This window comes from Thamnophis sirtalis, unplaced genomic scaffold, assembly GCF_051295495.1.
Source record: "Thamnophis sirtalis isolate CommonGarterSnake01/CBP01778 unplaced genomic scaffold, rThaSir2_p1.2 scaffold_13, whole genome shotgun sequence".
Lineage (NCBI taxonomy): Eukaryota > Metazoa > Chordata > Lepidosauria > Squamata > Natricidae > Thamnophis > Thamnophis sirtalis.
In genome coordinates, this window is record NW_028261393.1 from 3,042,834 (window position 1) to 3,059,329 (window position 16,496).

The 16,496-nt window shown below is 48.3% G+C and overlaps 1 protein-coding gene across 1 annotated transcript in view; it reads left to right on the forward strand.

Annotated features, from left to right (window-relative positions):
- Window positions 1-234: 234 nt before the first annotated feature.
- Window positions 235-16,496, forward strand: part of LOC148042894 (cation channel sperm-associated auxiliary subunit gamma-like) — a gene marked incomplete at its 5' end in the record, with an annotated part of 41,890 nt that continues 25,628 nt past the window's right edge. Inside the window, 13 exons of the mRNA XM_087727951.1 lie at window positions 235-371; window positions 3,145-3,373; window positions 4,064-4,117; window positions 4,814-4,958; window positions 5,448-5,577; window positions 6,284-6,353; window positions 8,830-8,985; window positions 9,702-9,873; window positions 10,568-10,705; window positions 11,757-11,822; window positions 12,363-12,470; window positions 13,146-13,196; window positions 14,590-14,719. Of these exons, the coding sequence (XP_087584077.1) occupies window positions 235-371; window positions 3,145-3,373; window positions 4,064-4,117; window positions 4,814-4,958; window positions 5,448-5,577; window positions 6,284-6,353; window positions 8,830-8,985; window positions 9,702-9,873; window positions 10,568-10,705; window positions 11,757-11,822; window positions 12,363-12,470; window positions 13,146-13,196; window positions 14,590-14,719 (1,586 nt within the window). The remainder of the gene's footprint in view (window positions 372-3,144; window positions 3,374-4,063; window positions 4,118-4,813; window positions 4,959-5,447; window positions 5,578-6,283; window positions 6,354-8,829; window positions 8,986-9,701; window positions 9,874-10,567; window positions 10,706-11,756; window positions 11,823-12,362; window positions 12,471-13,145; window positions 13,197-14,589; window positions 14,720-16,496) is intronic.

Here is a 16,496-nt window from a genome sequence, read left to right on the forward strand (position 1 = left end):
CCGCTCGGGCTGTCGGCGCCGGTTGAGAGGAGAGAGTTTTGAGGGGTGGGCGGATTAAACGGAGTTTCGGTCCGGTGGTTGAGGGGAAGTCGGGGAAAACGGGCCAGGCCCCTCTTTCCCTGAAGCACAAAGCGTGGCAGCGGAGGTGATTTTGGGCGTCGAATTAGCCAGGTCTCTTTACTTCAGCGGGCGAGGACGGTGACGGTTGGTGACGTCACTGGGCACTGGTGACGTCACCGCGCCAGCTCTTCACTCTCTCTGAGCTACACCGGCGTGGCCGACCGCTGGGTGGCAGCAGAGACAATTTCCCCTTTTCCGCCCTCTAGTGGTTCTGCAGCCCCAATGTGGAAGGTCCATTATTGCCGTATTAAGTACGGGAAGTCCTCGAGTTACGACCACAATTGAACTCCCAGTGTCTGTTGTTAAAACTCAGATGTTTCTTTAGAATAGAAAATAGAATACAATAGAGAAAATAGAGAATAGAATAGAATAAAATAGAAGAATAGAATAGAATTCAGAATAGAAGAATAGAATTCAATTCTTTATTGGCCAAGTGTGATTGGATACACAAGGTGCATAAGTGAATTTTGTCCAGTTTTGCACCTGTCTTGCCGTGGTTGTTAAAGGAACCACCTCAGTTGATAAGCCAGTAACCCGGTGGTTAAGTGAATCTAGCTTCCCCCTATCCTCCGCGAGCTGCACTGGCTACCTGTGGATCTCCGGGTGCGCTTCAAGGTGCTACTTATCACATATAAAGCCCTTCATGGTAGTGGGCCTGGGTACTTGAGAGACCGCCTACTGCCAATTACCTCCACTAGACCGATTCGATCGCATCGATTAGGCCTCCTCCGAATCCCATTTTCTAGCCAGTGCAAACTGGCAACTACCCGGAGGAGAGCCTTCTCGGTGGCTGCTCCGTCCCTTTGGAACGAACTCCCCGTGGAGATTCGGACCCTCACCACCCTCCAGTCCTTCCGCGCCGCTTTAAAGATCTGGCTGTCCCGGCTGGCCTGGGGTTAAGATTGTAGCCCCACTCGAATTGTGTGATTGTTGTGTTTTCTTTTTAACATGCTGTATTGTCTATTGTTTGTCTTCTCCCCCTCCCTCTTTTGAATTGTGAGCCGCCCTGAGTCCCCCCAGGGAAAAGGGCGGCATACAAATAAAGGCAAAACAAAACAAACAAACTCTGCTTGCCAGAAGGTCACAAAAGGGGATCACACAGCAATGGTCATAAGTATGAACCCCAATGCTTTCATTCAAGCATCAGATGCCATCCGCTGCTAAGTGAATCCCTGCAGCTTCTAAGCTAGTGACTGTGGTTGTTAAGCGGATTCCCCATTCATTTTGCTTGTTGGAAGGTCGCAAAAGGGGATCGCGTGAGCCCGGAACGCTGCAACCGTCATAAATACGAGCCAGTTGACAAGCCCATGAATTTTGATCATGTTGCAGTAGTTGTAAGTGTGTCAAATGGTGAAAGGTCGGTTTTTTTCACTACCTGTATGTCTTCAGTATCACCTTTCTCCAAGCAGTTTGTAGGCAAAACAAAACAGGGGGGGGGGAAACCAAGCCTCCAGAGGTTGTAAATGCTCCAACACTGAAGATTTTTAAGAAGATGTTGGATAGCCATTTGTCTGAAGTGGTGTAGGGTTTCCTGCCTAAGCAGGGGGTTGGACTAGAAGACCTCCAAGGTCCCTTCCAACAGCTGCCAGGACCTCCAGACTAATAGAAAAGAAAACCGAGAAAATTCCCATTGGTTATATTTTCAGTGTTATTTAAGAATTAGGGTTCATGGAAGGTTTAAACGTATAAATACGGTATATTTCCATATCCATATCCATACACAGACATTATTTTTTCCTTTTTATGACCCTGTAATCCCTTTGAACCGGCTGGAGTTGAAATGACTAAATGGAGTCATCTGGCATTTATTGGCCGGATGCCCTCCCTGACACCTACGTGGGGTTCACAGCAGATATTTTCTCTTTGCTGCAAACTCTGCATAGGCAGCAGGAAGGGCATATGTACATATATACATAATACTGAAAGTTGCAGTTATGTAATATCATTACACATACATACATACATACGGGCATACACATATCATTATTTTTGTATTATTACACATGTATTATTTTTACAACTAGCTCAAGATGATGAACATACCTAATACTTCCAATTTCTTCACAGTAACAGAAGCCCAGGAGGTGAATTGTGCTGAGAGTGAGGACAGGCCCAAAGTCACCCAGGTGGCTTTCTTGACTAAGGCAGGACTTGAACTCGCCATCTCCAGCTTTCTGACCTGCTGCCTAAATCACTAAACAAACTGGCTCTCCCCTTGATCCCCTCAGCATCCTTCTTGAAGTCATGCTCAGTGTGATCAAACGTGGAGCATGGTGGCCATAATGTCGATCATCTAATTCCCTGTTGATCGTAACCTTTTGAACAGGGATTCTTAAAGGAAAGTTGGAAGGGAGGGTTGGCTCGCTTTCTCTTTGCTTTCAGAGTACAGAAGCGATGCTTGAGCAGGATCCGTCCGCAGGATTGCCTGGGACGCTCCCTGTCCTCTGCACAGCCTGCTTGCCTTGTTCTCTGGTGGGGGAGGGGAGGGAGGGGGCTTTGTGGGACCTGAAGCAGAACATCCCGAGTCAGTCCGTTTTCTTCCCTACAGCTTCAACTTTGTGGCCTCTCAAGTTTCCTCTTCCCTCTACACATTCAAGATGGACAGGGGTTTGTGTGTGTGTGTGTGTGATGCATATGTATGTATAGGTGTAGGTACATGCTTATGTCTATAGGATGGGTATGTGGGTGTTATGTATGTATATGCTTTTCAGAGCAGGCAGCAATTTCATTTTTAATGCGTGCAACTGCATTTTATGCAGTAAAAAATGACAACAAATATCTTGTCCTCCCCTCTCCCCTCCCTTCTTCTCCCTCCTCTCCCTTGTCCTCCCCTCCTCTCTCTCCTCCTCTCCTCTCATCCCTTCCCCTCTCCTCCCTTCCCCTCCCCTCCCCCTCTCCTCCCTTCCCCTTCCCTTCTCCTCCCCTTCTCTCTTCCCCTACCCCCTCCTTCTCCCCTTCTCTCCTCTTTTCCCCTCTCCCCTCTCTCTTCTCCCCTCCCCTCCCTCCCCATCTCATCTTTTGTAGGGAAGCGCCCATGATGTGGAAATCTTTTCTGCCCCACCTGCTTTGTCTCCTCCTCCAATTGAAGCTTTGCCTCTCGCAGATACAATGCAGGTGGTCTGTGGATCTCCGTAAAACTCAGGATCCGGATGGAGTCTTAAGCAACTACATTGACCAGGAAGAGATTCCCAGTGTGGCCGATTTCTTCATGGATCTCAAAGATTCACCAATAGATCCCAATGACAAAGATGCAGTGAGTACCTCTTACCTCGGAGGCTATGAAAGACAGGAGAGCAGAAGGCGCATTTGGTTTCTAGATCCTCCAAGGCTCCTGAGTAAAGCATGGAAGCCTCAAGACAGACAAATGGATCCCCCCCACCCCTCCATATATGGGTAGACCTCAATTTATAACTGCAGTTGGGATCAGAATAGCCATTGCTAAGCAAGGCGGTGGAAGGGGACTTGCGTCTGATTTTATCTCTCCCATCCATCTCTCCCTCCCATCCACCCACCCACCTCCCTACCTACCTATCAGGGGTGGGTCCCAGCTGCTGGTACTGCCAGTTCGCTCAGGGACATGCTGAGCCTAGCTCATGTGCAGTACTAAACAATTGCCTATGCTGCTGCTGAGAGAACCGGTTGGGGAGCGTGGCAAGCCGAGTTACTATCTCCTATTATCTATTATCTCTCTGTCTGTCTCTCTCGCTCCCTCTCCCTCTCCTTCCCCCCCCCCTCTCTCTGTCTCTGTCTCTCTCTCTCTCCCTCCCTCCCTCCCCTCCCCAATCCAGCTTTGAATTTAGCCAGTGCAGTAAGCATCAAAGTTTGGTGAATTACTCACTGGAGATGTAGAAGATAACAGCTCTCACTAGCCTTATGGGGAAAAAGCATTGTGTGTGATGTCCTGAAAATAACTTTCTTTCTTTCTTTCTTTCTTTTAAAAAAGCGTTACTATGGATTTCCATACTTCCTGAAAATATCTCTAGTTTGCGTCTATTGGGTAAGGATGAAACGCATGCGTAATTGGTAAGGGTTCCTTGATCGAGAGAAGGAGTGGAATTAGGTTGGGAAGGGTCCTGCTTTTGTCAATCAGAATAGAGCTGGAAGGGACCTTGGAGGTCTTCTAGACCAGGGGTCTCCAATCTTAGCAAATTTAAGCCTGGCAGACTTCAACTGTTGAAGTCCGCCAGGCTTAAAGTTTGCTAGGGAAGAGCTGGCTGGGGAATTCTGGGAGTTGAAGTCTGCCAGGCTTAAAGTTGCCAAGGTTGGAGACTCCTGTTCTGGACCAACCCACTGCTCAAGCAGGAGTCCTATGCAGGTTGAAATGTGTGACTGCGGTCTCTTCCTAAAATCCTCCAGTGATGAAGCACCCACAACTTCTGAAGGCAAGCTGTTCCACCGGTTAACTGTTATTTGCTTTAGTTATTTAGTAAATAAAGTGACACACTTTGGTGGGGGGGGGGGGAGGGCTAGGCTGGATGACATCTGGAGTGGGCCTGCAGTTGCTGTAGGGAGCCAGGACCACCCAATCCTCCCAAGTTCATTAGCTTAGAATTACTACTATTATTGTTTGTTCAATGCGTTTGCCACCTATCTCATCACAAGGGCAATGCTTACAAGAATAAATAAAAAGCCTTATCATCATCATCATAAAAAGGATCACTTGGTGAGAGGCTCTCTGTCCTTCTCCTTGCAGAGTGGCGACTTAGCTACTCGGGTGGGCTACTACAGCGGACTGAATCCCATTCTGAGGGTCTATTTTGAACGGCCTGTCAACCCTATGCGCCAGAAAGTAGAACAACTACAGATCGAAATGTTGGCTGCCCAATTCCGGTTGAACGGTGGGTTTGTGGCAGTGGTGAAAGTCATTTTTTTTTACTACTGGTTCTGTGGGCATGGCTTGGTGGGCATAGCAGGGGAAGGATACTGCAACATCTCCATTCCCTCCCCACTCCAGGGGGAAGGATATTGCAAAATTCTCATTCCCATCCTACTCTGGGGCCAGGCAGAGGTGGGGATTGCCAGTTCTCCGAACCACTCAAAATTTCTGCTACCGGTTCTCCAGAACCTGTCAGAACCGGCTGAATTTCACCATCTGAATTTTGACCCTGGGGATGCTGCAAAGGTCCTAACCGCAAAAGACGGTCATAACTTAATATTTTTCTGGTGCCGTTGTAACTTCGAACTGTCGTAAGTCAAGGAACCACCTCTTTACATCCCTATGAAAACAGTGTAAAAATCATGCCTCTGTCGGGTAACATGGGAGAGATTTCTATCGTCTTTCGGCAAGCAGCTCAGGCCTTGTGATGTGCTGCTCTTTGTCTCTCCAGATTCAACTTGTGACAGCGAGGAAGTTTGCAAGATATTTTGGTTCGTGCCGATGCCCTTCATGAACGGCAGTGTTGTGAACCGCGTTTTAGTGAGGACTAATGGCTTTGGGCTCCCTGTACCCAACAGGAGGTAAGAATAGCTGTGGATAATGGTCTTTCTAGCCTTCCCTCTGGCTAAACGCTGACAACCAGGGAATTAATGTTAGATACCTTTCATTCATTTATTTTTTTTCCTGCATTTATTATTCTTTTACGAATAACTGAAGGTGGCGAAGCTATCCAACATACAGTACCTTCCTCTTCCTATCTTACCCACAATGACAACAACCACCCAGTGAGGGGAGTTGGACTGAGAGAAAGTGACTGGCCCAAGGTCACCCAGCTGGCTTTTAAACCCAAAACAGGATTAGAACTCACAGTCTTCTGTTGATTGCCCCAAAATCACCTAGCTTTCATGCCTAAGGCGGGACTGGAACTACCTCTCCTAGTGATAAGCCCAAAGTCAAGCCAACTTTCATAGCTAAAGCAGGACTAGAGAAAAGTCATGGTCTCCCACTTTCTAGCCTACTATCCTGAACCACTAGACCAAACTGCCTCTCAAACCACTTTGTTAGAACCAAACCTTTCGATTCCTCCTTTTCCTGCTGTTGCCGTCACATAATTTTATTCTAAATTGCTCCTCCCTCATTTCTTCCTTTTTGCTTTTCCCTTTGTTGCGGGTCTCTTGGACCCAAGTATCATATCACAGTATAATTTACTTTGGCAGACAAGTCACTCACAAACGTAGTAAATGAAATATTCATATGCACGAGCTTCCTCTTTCCCTTTCTTCCTAGGCTGATCATTAACGTAAATGGATTTATGGCACAATCCGAGAAATCAGAAATATTCAGGATTGGAGAAAAGGTGGGTTTCAAAAATTTTACGATCTATTCTGTGGGCGTCACCTATTTTGTGGGCGTGGCCTGGTGGTCATGTGACTGGGTGGGTATGGCCAACTTGATGTCACTCACCATGGATTAGGTAAAATGTGGTGAAGCTCACTTAACAATGCTCTTGCTTTGCAACCAACATTTTGGACTCAATTGTAGTCATAAATAAAGGACTATCTCTGCCTTCCTCTACATGGCAGCCTTGTCCTAGTAAACTCCTCCTCCTTTCTGGCAATTTTCCTCTCTGTTAGAGGCACCAAAAATAATCCAGACAATGTAAGGTTTCCTGCTCCAGCAGGGGGGTGGACTAGATGACTTCCGAGGTGGTCAAATTGCTGTGCTGTTTTTCTTTCTTTCTGCTAACAATGAAACCTGCCTAAGGCACATTCCTGATAGAGATAATGAGCCTATAGAAAGTTTGGCTCCATTCACAAGCAGGGAATCATCCAAAGCCTTCCGAACAACTTTTTAATTTAAAGCTTCAATTTAAAGTTTGCAGCATTAACACTTGTGGACTTCAGCATTAACACTTGTGGACTTCAGCTCCAAGAATTCCATAGTCAGGCATGCTCAGTTCTGATTTAAAGCGACAGCATTTGTTTTTCTCCTTTGTTGAATCTCCCGGCTAAAAGTTAACTTTCCTTCTTTCTTTCTTTTTTCTTTTTCTTTCTCCCTCCCTCCCTCCTTCCCCCCCCCCTCTCTCACACACAAACACAGGATTGGATCTCTCCCAATGGCTTGAAAGCAGCTCCTATGCACCCCCCATTCCCCCACTACCTTCCCCAAACACGTCCCCCATTGCAAATGCAGCATGCTGTTCAGGTGGGAAATGCCTGGAATGCAATAAAGCCCACACATTCACCTCTTGCTGGCAGGCTGGGGTGACAGGAGAGACAGAGAAGCTGGAGGGGAGCCGACCAGAGCCCTCCGAAAGAATGGGGCTGAGGGAAAGTGTGTGTGCTACAGCATGCCCCTTTCCTGGCTTCCCTCCTCCTGTGGTCTCCTCAGTGCTCGCTCATGCTCCCCCTCCCCAGTCTAGTTTGATTGCAGGTGGAGCCACATCGTCTTTTTCAAGCCTGCAGTCAGTGAAGCTGGGCTGGCTTTTTGCATAGCTTTATCCACACAGCTGGATAAAGCTATGCAAAAAGTCAGCCCTCACCGGTGCCTAGCTTCACTGACTGCAAGTTTGCAAATTGAGCTTCTGCCTGCATCAAACTACACTAGGGAGGGAGAGAGAATGAGTGAGCCAGAGCCCTTCACTCCAGCCTTTGCCTAAAGCCCAGCATCTCACCAGGAGGATGAAGTTTGAATTCCTTCCCCCCCCCCCCCCCTCCGACCTTCGTGCACCTTTTCCAGCTGCTTCAGAAAGGGCTTCAATGCTGTTCTTGTCCTCTAAAGAAGCCTCGCGCTCACTTCCTTCTCTTTGAGAAGTGCCTTGCAAACGGGTGCAGGCCAGGGGACCATACTGGTACGGGGGCATGGTCATGCCATCACACTACGGGTACGCAAATGTATGTCTACATTTGCAAACCCCCAGCCCACAGCAAATTACCTTGTCCCCACTCCTGAACTGGGTTCCACCCGGTATAGGCATACAGGGAGCTGGGTTGGAGACAAGGTAATTTGCAAATGTAGACATACGATGCTTGGGGATCGGTCCATGGTCTTAATAAGCCTGCTCTGACCCAGCTCCCCAAACACAACCAACCTTCTGAAGTGAACTCAAAGATTCCTTTAATTTGGGGTGCCGGCAGCTCCGGCAAAAACGTTTCTCTCTCACCACAGGCTAACAAGTCCGTCTGGCCAGAAGATGAATCGTTGTCTGCCACATTTATTTATTTCTGTCCCCTGCCTTTTACCTCCAGAACTAGGGTGGGGATTCAGTAGCAGCTGTGGCTCTTCCATCCCAAGGACCGGCTATAGATTTCCACTGCTCTCCTCTCCTCTGCCTTCTACGCATCCATGCATCAGGCACTGGGCCCAGCTGTTCCTCCTCTTCCTCATCAGCCACTTCCAGACCTTGGGACTGTTGACTCTCCATCTGAGGACTGTCGAACAGCCAGACTCCGCCTCTTACTCTCTCTCTCTCTCTCTGCCAGCTCCTTTCCCTCTTCCCCCTCAGAGCTCTCAGGTTGCCTTGATGCTGCCCTGACTCCCATGCCACCTCCTCCTCTGATTCAGTTGCTGGGGGCGCTGGCAGCCAACAGACCATAGCAAAACCTACTTGCATTCAATAAGGCAAATTCCTCTTGGTTCCCCTGGACAGAGGTCACTCCAGCGTCTCTTTCCATTGTGAATCCAGCTAGACATACCGTAGTCCAGCGATCGTTCTTTATATCTTTCAGCCACCCAGTCCCTAAGTATCTTTGGAAACATTGTGGAATCAAACCTTTTGCGTTGATGGGCAAGTGCTGACTGTTTCTTTTATCTCCCTGTCTGGTTGAGTACAGTTGAAGGACTTGAAGGGTATCTTTAAGAAGAATGACCCATCACGCCCCCTGTGGTTCACTTACCGGCATGCGCCTGTCCTTATCCTGGGAGGGATCCCCGACAAGAAGATCGTCCTCATCTCAAATACAAACTTTGATACGTTTCACCCCATAGAGGTAAACGGGGTAAATGGGGTGAAAAAAAATAACTACGGGTAGTCCTCGACTTACAACAGTTCATCCAGAGACCATTCTGAGTTACAACATTACTAAGAGCCATGGTGGGGCGGTGGTTAGAATGCAGTATTGCAGGCTAAATTCTGCTGCCTGCAGTTGAAGAGTTCGAACTGGCTCAAGGTTGACTCAGCCTTCCATCCTTCCCAGGTGGGTCAAATGAGGACCCAGATTGTTGGGGCAAAAATCCTGACTCTGTAAAACCGCTTAGAGAGGGCTGTTAAAGCCCTGCGAAGCAGTATGTAAGTTCTATTGCTATTGCTGAAAAAAGTCACTTATAGCCATTTTTCACACTTGCATCCATGGCAACATCACGTAAATCAAAATTCAGTTGACTCACATTTATGACAGTTGCAGTGTCCCAGGGGGTCACACGATCCCCTTTTGCGACCTCTTGACCAGCAAAATCCACGGGGAAGCCAGATGTCCTGAACAACCATGCAACCACCTTAACGTCTACTCTGATCCACTTAACAACTGTGGCAAAGAAAGGTCATAAAATGGGGGCAAAGCTCACTTAACCAACATCTCGCTTAGCCACAGAGATTTCGGCCTCCTTTGTAAGTCGAGGACTACCCTGTGTATAAAGGCTGCTGCCCTTGGGGAGGGCTGTCTCCCCTCAGCTGAGACAGCTTTGGCTTTTGTCTCCTCTGCTCCAGGTCGCCATTGACAGCTGCTGGATTGGCTCCCTTTCCTGCCCGCAGGCAAAATTCTCCTCCTCCATTGTAGACACCATCGCTACCGAAAGCACGCTCTTCATCCGGCAAAACCAACTGGTCTATTACTTTACAGGGCATTATTCACTTTTGCACCTAGAAGCCAAAGGATCTGGTATGTGTGCCTAAAAGGAAAAACCCACAAAAATGCTCCTGCGCCTCCACCCCTATCCCACCGCGATGCTCCCAGGAGCATGGCTTCACCAGGAAGGTCTATAATCCGTAGAAAAAATCAAAGCTTTATGCCAGAGTCAACTCAACCCACTGGATTCCTCGCGTCCCTGCATTACTCCGTGAATTATTAAGATCCCAGAGATTGAATGATCTATAATTACACGTGGAAATGTGATTCATTAGAGTAACTCCTCTGGAATCCCATGCGTGTTTGTGTGTGTGTGTGTTGTCAATAGCCGTGATGGTGCATTTCACATGGCTTTCCAGCCCTCTCTAATCAGTTTACAGAGTCAGCCTATTGCCCCCCAACAATCTGGGTCCTCATTTGACCCACCTCGGAAGGATGGAAGGCTGAATTGATCTTGTGCCGGTCAGGATCGAACTCCTGGCAGTCGGCAAAGTGAGCCTGCAATACTGCATTCTAACCCGTGTGCCACCATGGCCGTTCTGCACCTTTGGGGCAATTCTTTCAATGGTGCACTCACCCATCGGCCACTGCCCTTGAGTCCATCCCCCTGACCGCCGATCCTTCTCTTCGTCTCTTTTCGAAGGTAGCCGGAAGTTGCAAGAGGTTTATGGGCAGAATGCCAGGATCTTATAACCCTCTGTTCTTTCTCCCTCTGTTGCCCCTTTAGAGCTGTGGACCCGGATCTTGAACAACGTCTGCGTGAGGAAGCTGCTTCCTGTCTTTTTCCATCACAGTAACACCGAATTCGTGATCGCCCTCAGTGGTGGTTCCCAGGAAGGGGAATTCTTCCTTATAAGCTGCAAAGGTATCAGAAGTGTGTAGGGATTCTCCGTCATCCAGCTCACGGTTGTCCCAAAGTTGCTTTTTCAGGAGGCAACTGGATTTTCTGGGTTTTGTTTCTTTTGAAGACTTTTCGCTTCTCATACCAGAAGCTTCTTCAGCTCTGACCGGATGGTGGGGAATGGGAAGGATTGATGCTCCTTGCAGACAGCTGGTCATTTGCATCCTTTTGAGAGGGTCGTTGAGGCCACTTGGAGGCTTGTCTGTGTCCTCAAGGTCAACCGAGTGGTGCTCCTGGTTCTTGTAGTCTGCAATTTCTTTCTCTGGAAATCCATTCCAAGGGTCTTCATCCCAAATTGTATAGCTAAAAGTCTGCAGAGATTCCCAGTCCTCCAGGTCATGGTTGGGCCAAAGGTGCTTTTTTCAGGAGGCAACTGTCTGCAAGGAATATACATCCTCCCATTCCCCAACATCCGGTCAGAGCTGAGAAACGTCTTCCAAAGAAAAAACAAGGAAGTCCAGCTGCCTCCTGAAAAAGCACCTTTGGGGTAGTGTATTCGACTCCGATGAGAATGAACTGGGTCCCACCTGAGAGATGCTACTCTTCCATCCTCTCGTATAGCTAGTCCTCGGCTTATGACCACAATTGAGCCCAGCATTCCTGTGGCTGAGCGAGACGTTTGTTAAGTGAGTTTTGGCCCGTTTTTATGCCCAATTCCCTTGCCCTGGTTGTTCAATTAGTAACAAAGTTCTTAAGCCCATCTGGCCTTCCCCGTGGAATTTGCTGACCAGAAGGTCGCAAAAGGGGATCACGTGACCTTGGGACACGGTGACCCTCCTAAATACGAACCATCTGAATTTTGAACGCGAGAGCGCTGCGAGGGTTGTTAAGAGTGAAAAGCTGGTCCGAAGTCACTTTTTTCCCCCAGCGCCGTGGAAAAATGGTCGAACGGTCACTTAAGTGAACGGTTGTAAGTCGAGGACCACCACCTGTAAAATAACATTGCAGCATTTTGACAGGTGTGAGACCCTGCCCAGGAAAGGAAGAACTCTTTTTCTTCTGTTGTTTTTTTTAGATGGGATTGTGAAGGCGAGTGCCTCCCTAAAAGAAAAGAGGAGGACTGTATGCTTTCAAATATTCCGTAAGTCCTTTTCTATGTTGAAAAGTTGCTTTTCCTTTCCCCTCCATGTCAGCGTTCCGAGTAACACACCCATTGAAAGCAGAACTCCGAGGCAGGTAGATTCCTCAAAGATACATCCTGTCGGCACAGCCGGTGAAAACCAACTCTACGTTCCCACAGTTTTCACCTCATTTTCACACACACCCCTCCCAGGTGTCACCCGTCAGATTGTCCAATGAATACAGCCAGTGAGCTCCTCCTTCACCATCCACCTATTACGATGACCTTGGTTCCCACAGGAAAACTTTCTGTTTTGACTTGTTAGCAGGGCTCTCTACTTCCCTCCCCCTCCCTTCCCTCCCTCCGGCTTCGTGTCAACTATGAGGCAGCACAAGATGGCCTCAGCCAGCTTTGCTTCAGAGTTGACTCACTGGGTAGTTTCTGTAGGCTTCAGCTGCTGTGGAGATTTGGGAAAAAGGTGGACGGCACTTTGGGATGGGCGCATCCAGCACACTTCCATGCATCCCTCCAAATTTAGACCTCTCTTTTTCTTTTCTCCAGATGCTCCGTGTAACATTTCATGGGTCTCGATGATAGACCAAAACATGTTCTATTTGCTGGTGACTCACATTTCCAGAAGGAAATCTTACATTATTTCATACGACAGAGGTAATAATGCTCGTGTCCTTTTCCAAGGGACTCCTTGACCACAATGGAGGGGGAAATTGCTGCCGCTGAGCAACGCATTTGTGAAGTTGAGCTTGGCCGCATTTGATGGCCTCCCTTGCCACGCTTGTCAAGTGAATCACCGCACCTTAACTTAGTAACAGGCTGGTGAAGTGAATCTGGCTTCCCCTGTTCATCTTGCTTGTCAGAAGATCGCAAAAGGGGATCGCATAACCCCAGGATTATGACGGCTACTGTCATAATTACGAGCCATGTTACTTTTGATCACGTGACCACAGGGAGGCTGTAAAAGTCGTAAGGGTGAGAAGGAAGTGTCATAAATCACTTCTTTCAGTGCCGTTATAACTTCAGATGGGCACTAAACGAACTGTTGTTAAGTCGGGGACTTAGCTTATTTTCTGAGTATAAGATGCAACTTTTTCATCCCTAAAAGAGGGTGAAGATTTGGGCGTGACTTATACACTGAATGTAGCCCCACCCACTCACCGGCCCCAACCCTTTGGCCTCTTCCTCCCAGCAATTTACCTGTGGGCATCCCTGTGGGCCAGATCTAAGCACCCCGCAGGCCGGATCCGGTTTCTGGGCCTTGAGTTTGACACCCCTGCTTTCAACTGTTTGTGTTCACACACTCACCTTTGTTTCCTTTTCTGTTTCCAGAGCAGGAACACTTTGAAAAACTATATGAAATCCCTACCCGTGTCCCTGAGGGTAAGAAGCACACTCTTCCCTGGTTTATGAAACTCACTTGGTCCTTGGGAGGGGGAGGAGGTCTAAACATCTGGCTGCCTCTGTGACAAAACAGCATGATACTCATTTATCATACCGTCATGCCGCCCGACTCTCAATAACTGGGCAGCTCAGAAGAATGAAATGGCAACACAAACAAGAGGGAGATGAGAAAAACCTCTTTCACAAGAAAGAAAGAAAAACAACAGAGCGGGAGAAGAAGAAGGGAGGGGGCGTCTCCCTCCCCTTTTCAATGGCCTGGGAGAAGAACCAGGACTTCACTGCTTTTCCAGACAATAGCAGAATGGAGGCCAACCGGCTCTTAGGGGGAAACGTTGTTCCAGAGGGAAGGGGTTGCAACAGAAAAGGTGGGTGTTGCTTAATGCAGGGCTTCCCAACTTTGGCAACTTTAGGACGCATGGATTCAACTCCCAGAATTCCTCTGCCAGCCGTGCTGTTAGCCTGTTTGTCTGAGTTTTGTAACAGCAAACAACAGCCTCATCAAGGGTCACCATCAAGACACTGACAGGGCAAACCATTAGTATGTAAAAAAGAGAGCAAACCACACTTCCTCCTTGCACTGATGATACTTAGTTGGGTGATGGAAATGTCTGCAAGAAAACAGCCAAGCTCAGAGGGCACTAAGGACCTTACTCTCCTCCTCCTTCTCTTCCTCCTCTTCTTGTTCTTCTTCTCTTGTCGTCGTCCCCTTCCTCCTCCTCCTCCTCCTCCTCCTCCTCCTCCTCCTCCTCCTCCAACAACAACAACAACAACAACAACAACAACAAACCCCACTCCCTTCCAGCACTGCTATTGTTGCCCAGTTGGGTGATGAAATGTCTGCAAGAAAACAGCCAAGCTCAGAGGGCACTAAGGACCTTATTCTCCTCCTCCTCTTCTTGTTCTTCTCTCCTCCTCCTCCTCCTCCTCCTCCTCCTCCTCCTCCTCCTCCTCCTCCTCCTCCTCCTCCTCCTCCTCCTCCTCCTCCAACAACAAACCCCACTCCCTTCCAGCATTGCTATTGTTGCCCAGTTGGGTGATGAAATGTCTGCAAGAAAACAGCCAAGCTCAGAGGGCTCTAAGAACATTCCCCCTCCGCCCCAAGTTCTCTCCAATTGGTAATTTATCCTTGTTCCTTTCTACCTTGTGTTTCTGCTGAGTCTGTTGTTCAGGAGCTGTCCTATCCTCTGAATTTCAGGGGGACTTGAGGTTCAGAACGGCAGCCTTCAAAGAAAGGTCCTCAGATAAACGGGGGCACAAAACAAAGGAAGAAGAGATGCTTCTTCCCTCCTTCTCTCCCTTCCTCTCTTTTGTAGTCTTCCTGCAGCTGCCACTGAAACCTTTTCTTTTGACAGTTCTCTTTTCTTCCCCACAGCCTCTGATAAAGGGTTTGTGATGCTCCTGGGCACCGAGGAATACACAAATAAAACTCTGATCCCGCGAGGCCTGGCTTACAACCCCTTCAGCAAGGCTTTTTATGTTTGGGGGAACGTGATCTTGGTAAGGTAAGCGCGTCCTTCCCAGGCTGAACTGCCATAGAGTCCAAGGGGGTCATTTAGCCAAGTAAAACAAACAGGAATAAAAAATGAGAAGGACGAGGCAGCTTAGTCTCTCCAACACAGTCCTTTCAGCAGCTCCCAGAAGGTTCCACACCCATTGGCACGATTCAAGCATAGAGAAAACCTCCAGGTGACCTCAGAGACTCTCAGAGAGAGCGCTAAGGACCAGAGGACTGCAAGGAATTTAAATCCTTTCATCCCACACCATTTCAGTCAGAACTGAAGAAGCTGCTTAGACGAGAAGAGGAACGTCTTCCAGGAGAAACAAAGAAAGCCCAGTTGCCTTTTGAAAAAGCCCCTTTGGGACGAGGACAAGACATTTCAGTTATTTATTCATCAGACTTTACCCGAGCTTTATTACTTTTGTTACAAATAACACAAAGCGGCAAACATACCTCATATTTCGTCCTCCTGTTTTCCCCTGAGAGGTGATTGGGCTGAGAGAGAGCGTTTGGCTCAGTGATGGGATTCAATTTTTTTTTACTACCGGTTCTGTGGGCTTGGCTTGATGAGTGTGACTTGGTGGGCGTGGCAAGGAAAGGATACTGTAAAATCTCCATTCCCTCCCCACTCCAGGGAAAGGATACTATAAAATCTCCATTCCCTCCCCACTCCAGGGAAAGGATATTGTAAAATCTCCATTCCCTCCCCACTCCAGGGAAAGGATACTACAAATCTCCATTCCCTCCCCACTCCAGGGAAAGGATACTATAAAATCTCCATTCCCTCTCACTCTAGGGGAAGGATACTATAAAATCTCCATTCCCTCCCCACTCCAGGGAAAGGATACTGCAAAATCTCCATTCCCTCCCCACTCCAGGGGAAGGATACTGTAAAATCCCCATTCCCTCCCCACTCCAGGGGAAGCATACTGCAAAATCTCCATTCCCTCCCCACTCCAGGGAAAGGATTCTATAAAATCTCCATTCCCTCTCACTCTAGGGGAAGGATACTATAAAATCTCCATTCCCTCCCCACTCCAGGGGAAGCATACTGCAAAATCTCCAGTCCCTCCCCACTCCAGGGGAAGGATACTATAAAATCTCCATTCCCTCCCCACTCCAAGGGAAGCATACTGCAAAATCTCCATTCCCTCCCCACTCCAGGGAAAGGATACTGTAAAATCTCCATTCCCTCCCCACTCCAAGGGAAGCATACTGCAAAATCTCCAGTCCCTCCCCACTCCAGGGGAAGGATACTGTAAAATCTCCATTCCCTCCCCACTCCAGGGGAAGCATACTGCAAAATCTCCAGTCCCTCCCCACTCCAGGGGAAGGATACTATAAAATCTCCATTCCCTCCCCACTCCAAGGGAAGCATACTGCAAAATCTCCATTCCCTCCCCACTCCAGGGAAAGGATACTGTAAAATCTCCATTCCCTCCCCACTCCAAGGGAAGCATACTGCAAAATCTCCAGTCCCTCCCCACTCCAGGGGAAGGATACTGTAAAATCTCCATTCCCTCCCCATTCCAGGGGAAGCATACTGCAAAATCTCCATTCCCTCCCCACTCCAGGGGGAAGGATACTGTAAAATCCCCATTCCCTCCCGATCAGCTGGGATTTGTGAGGCAGAGAATAGGTGAGGGAGGAGCCAGTCAGAGGTGGCATTTACCGGTTGTTCAAACTACTCAAAATTTCTGCTACCGGTTCTCCAGAACTGGTCAGCACCTGCTGAATTTCACCCCTGATTTGGCTCAAAGTCGGCGTTTATATCAAAAGCA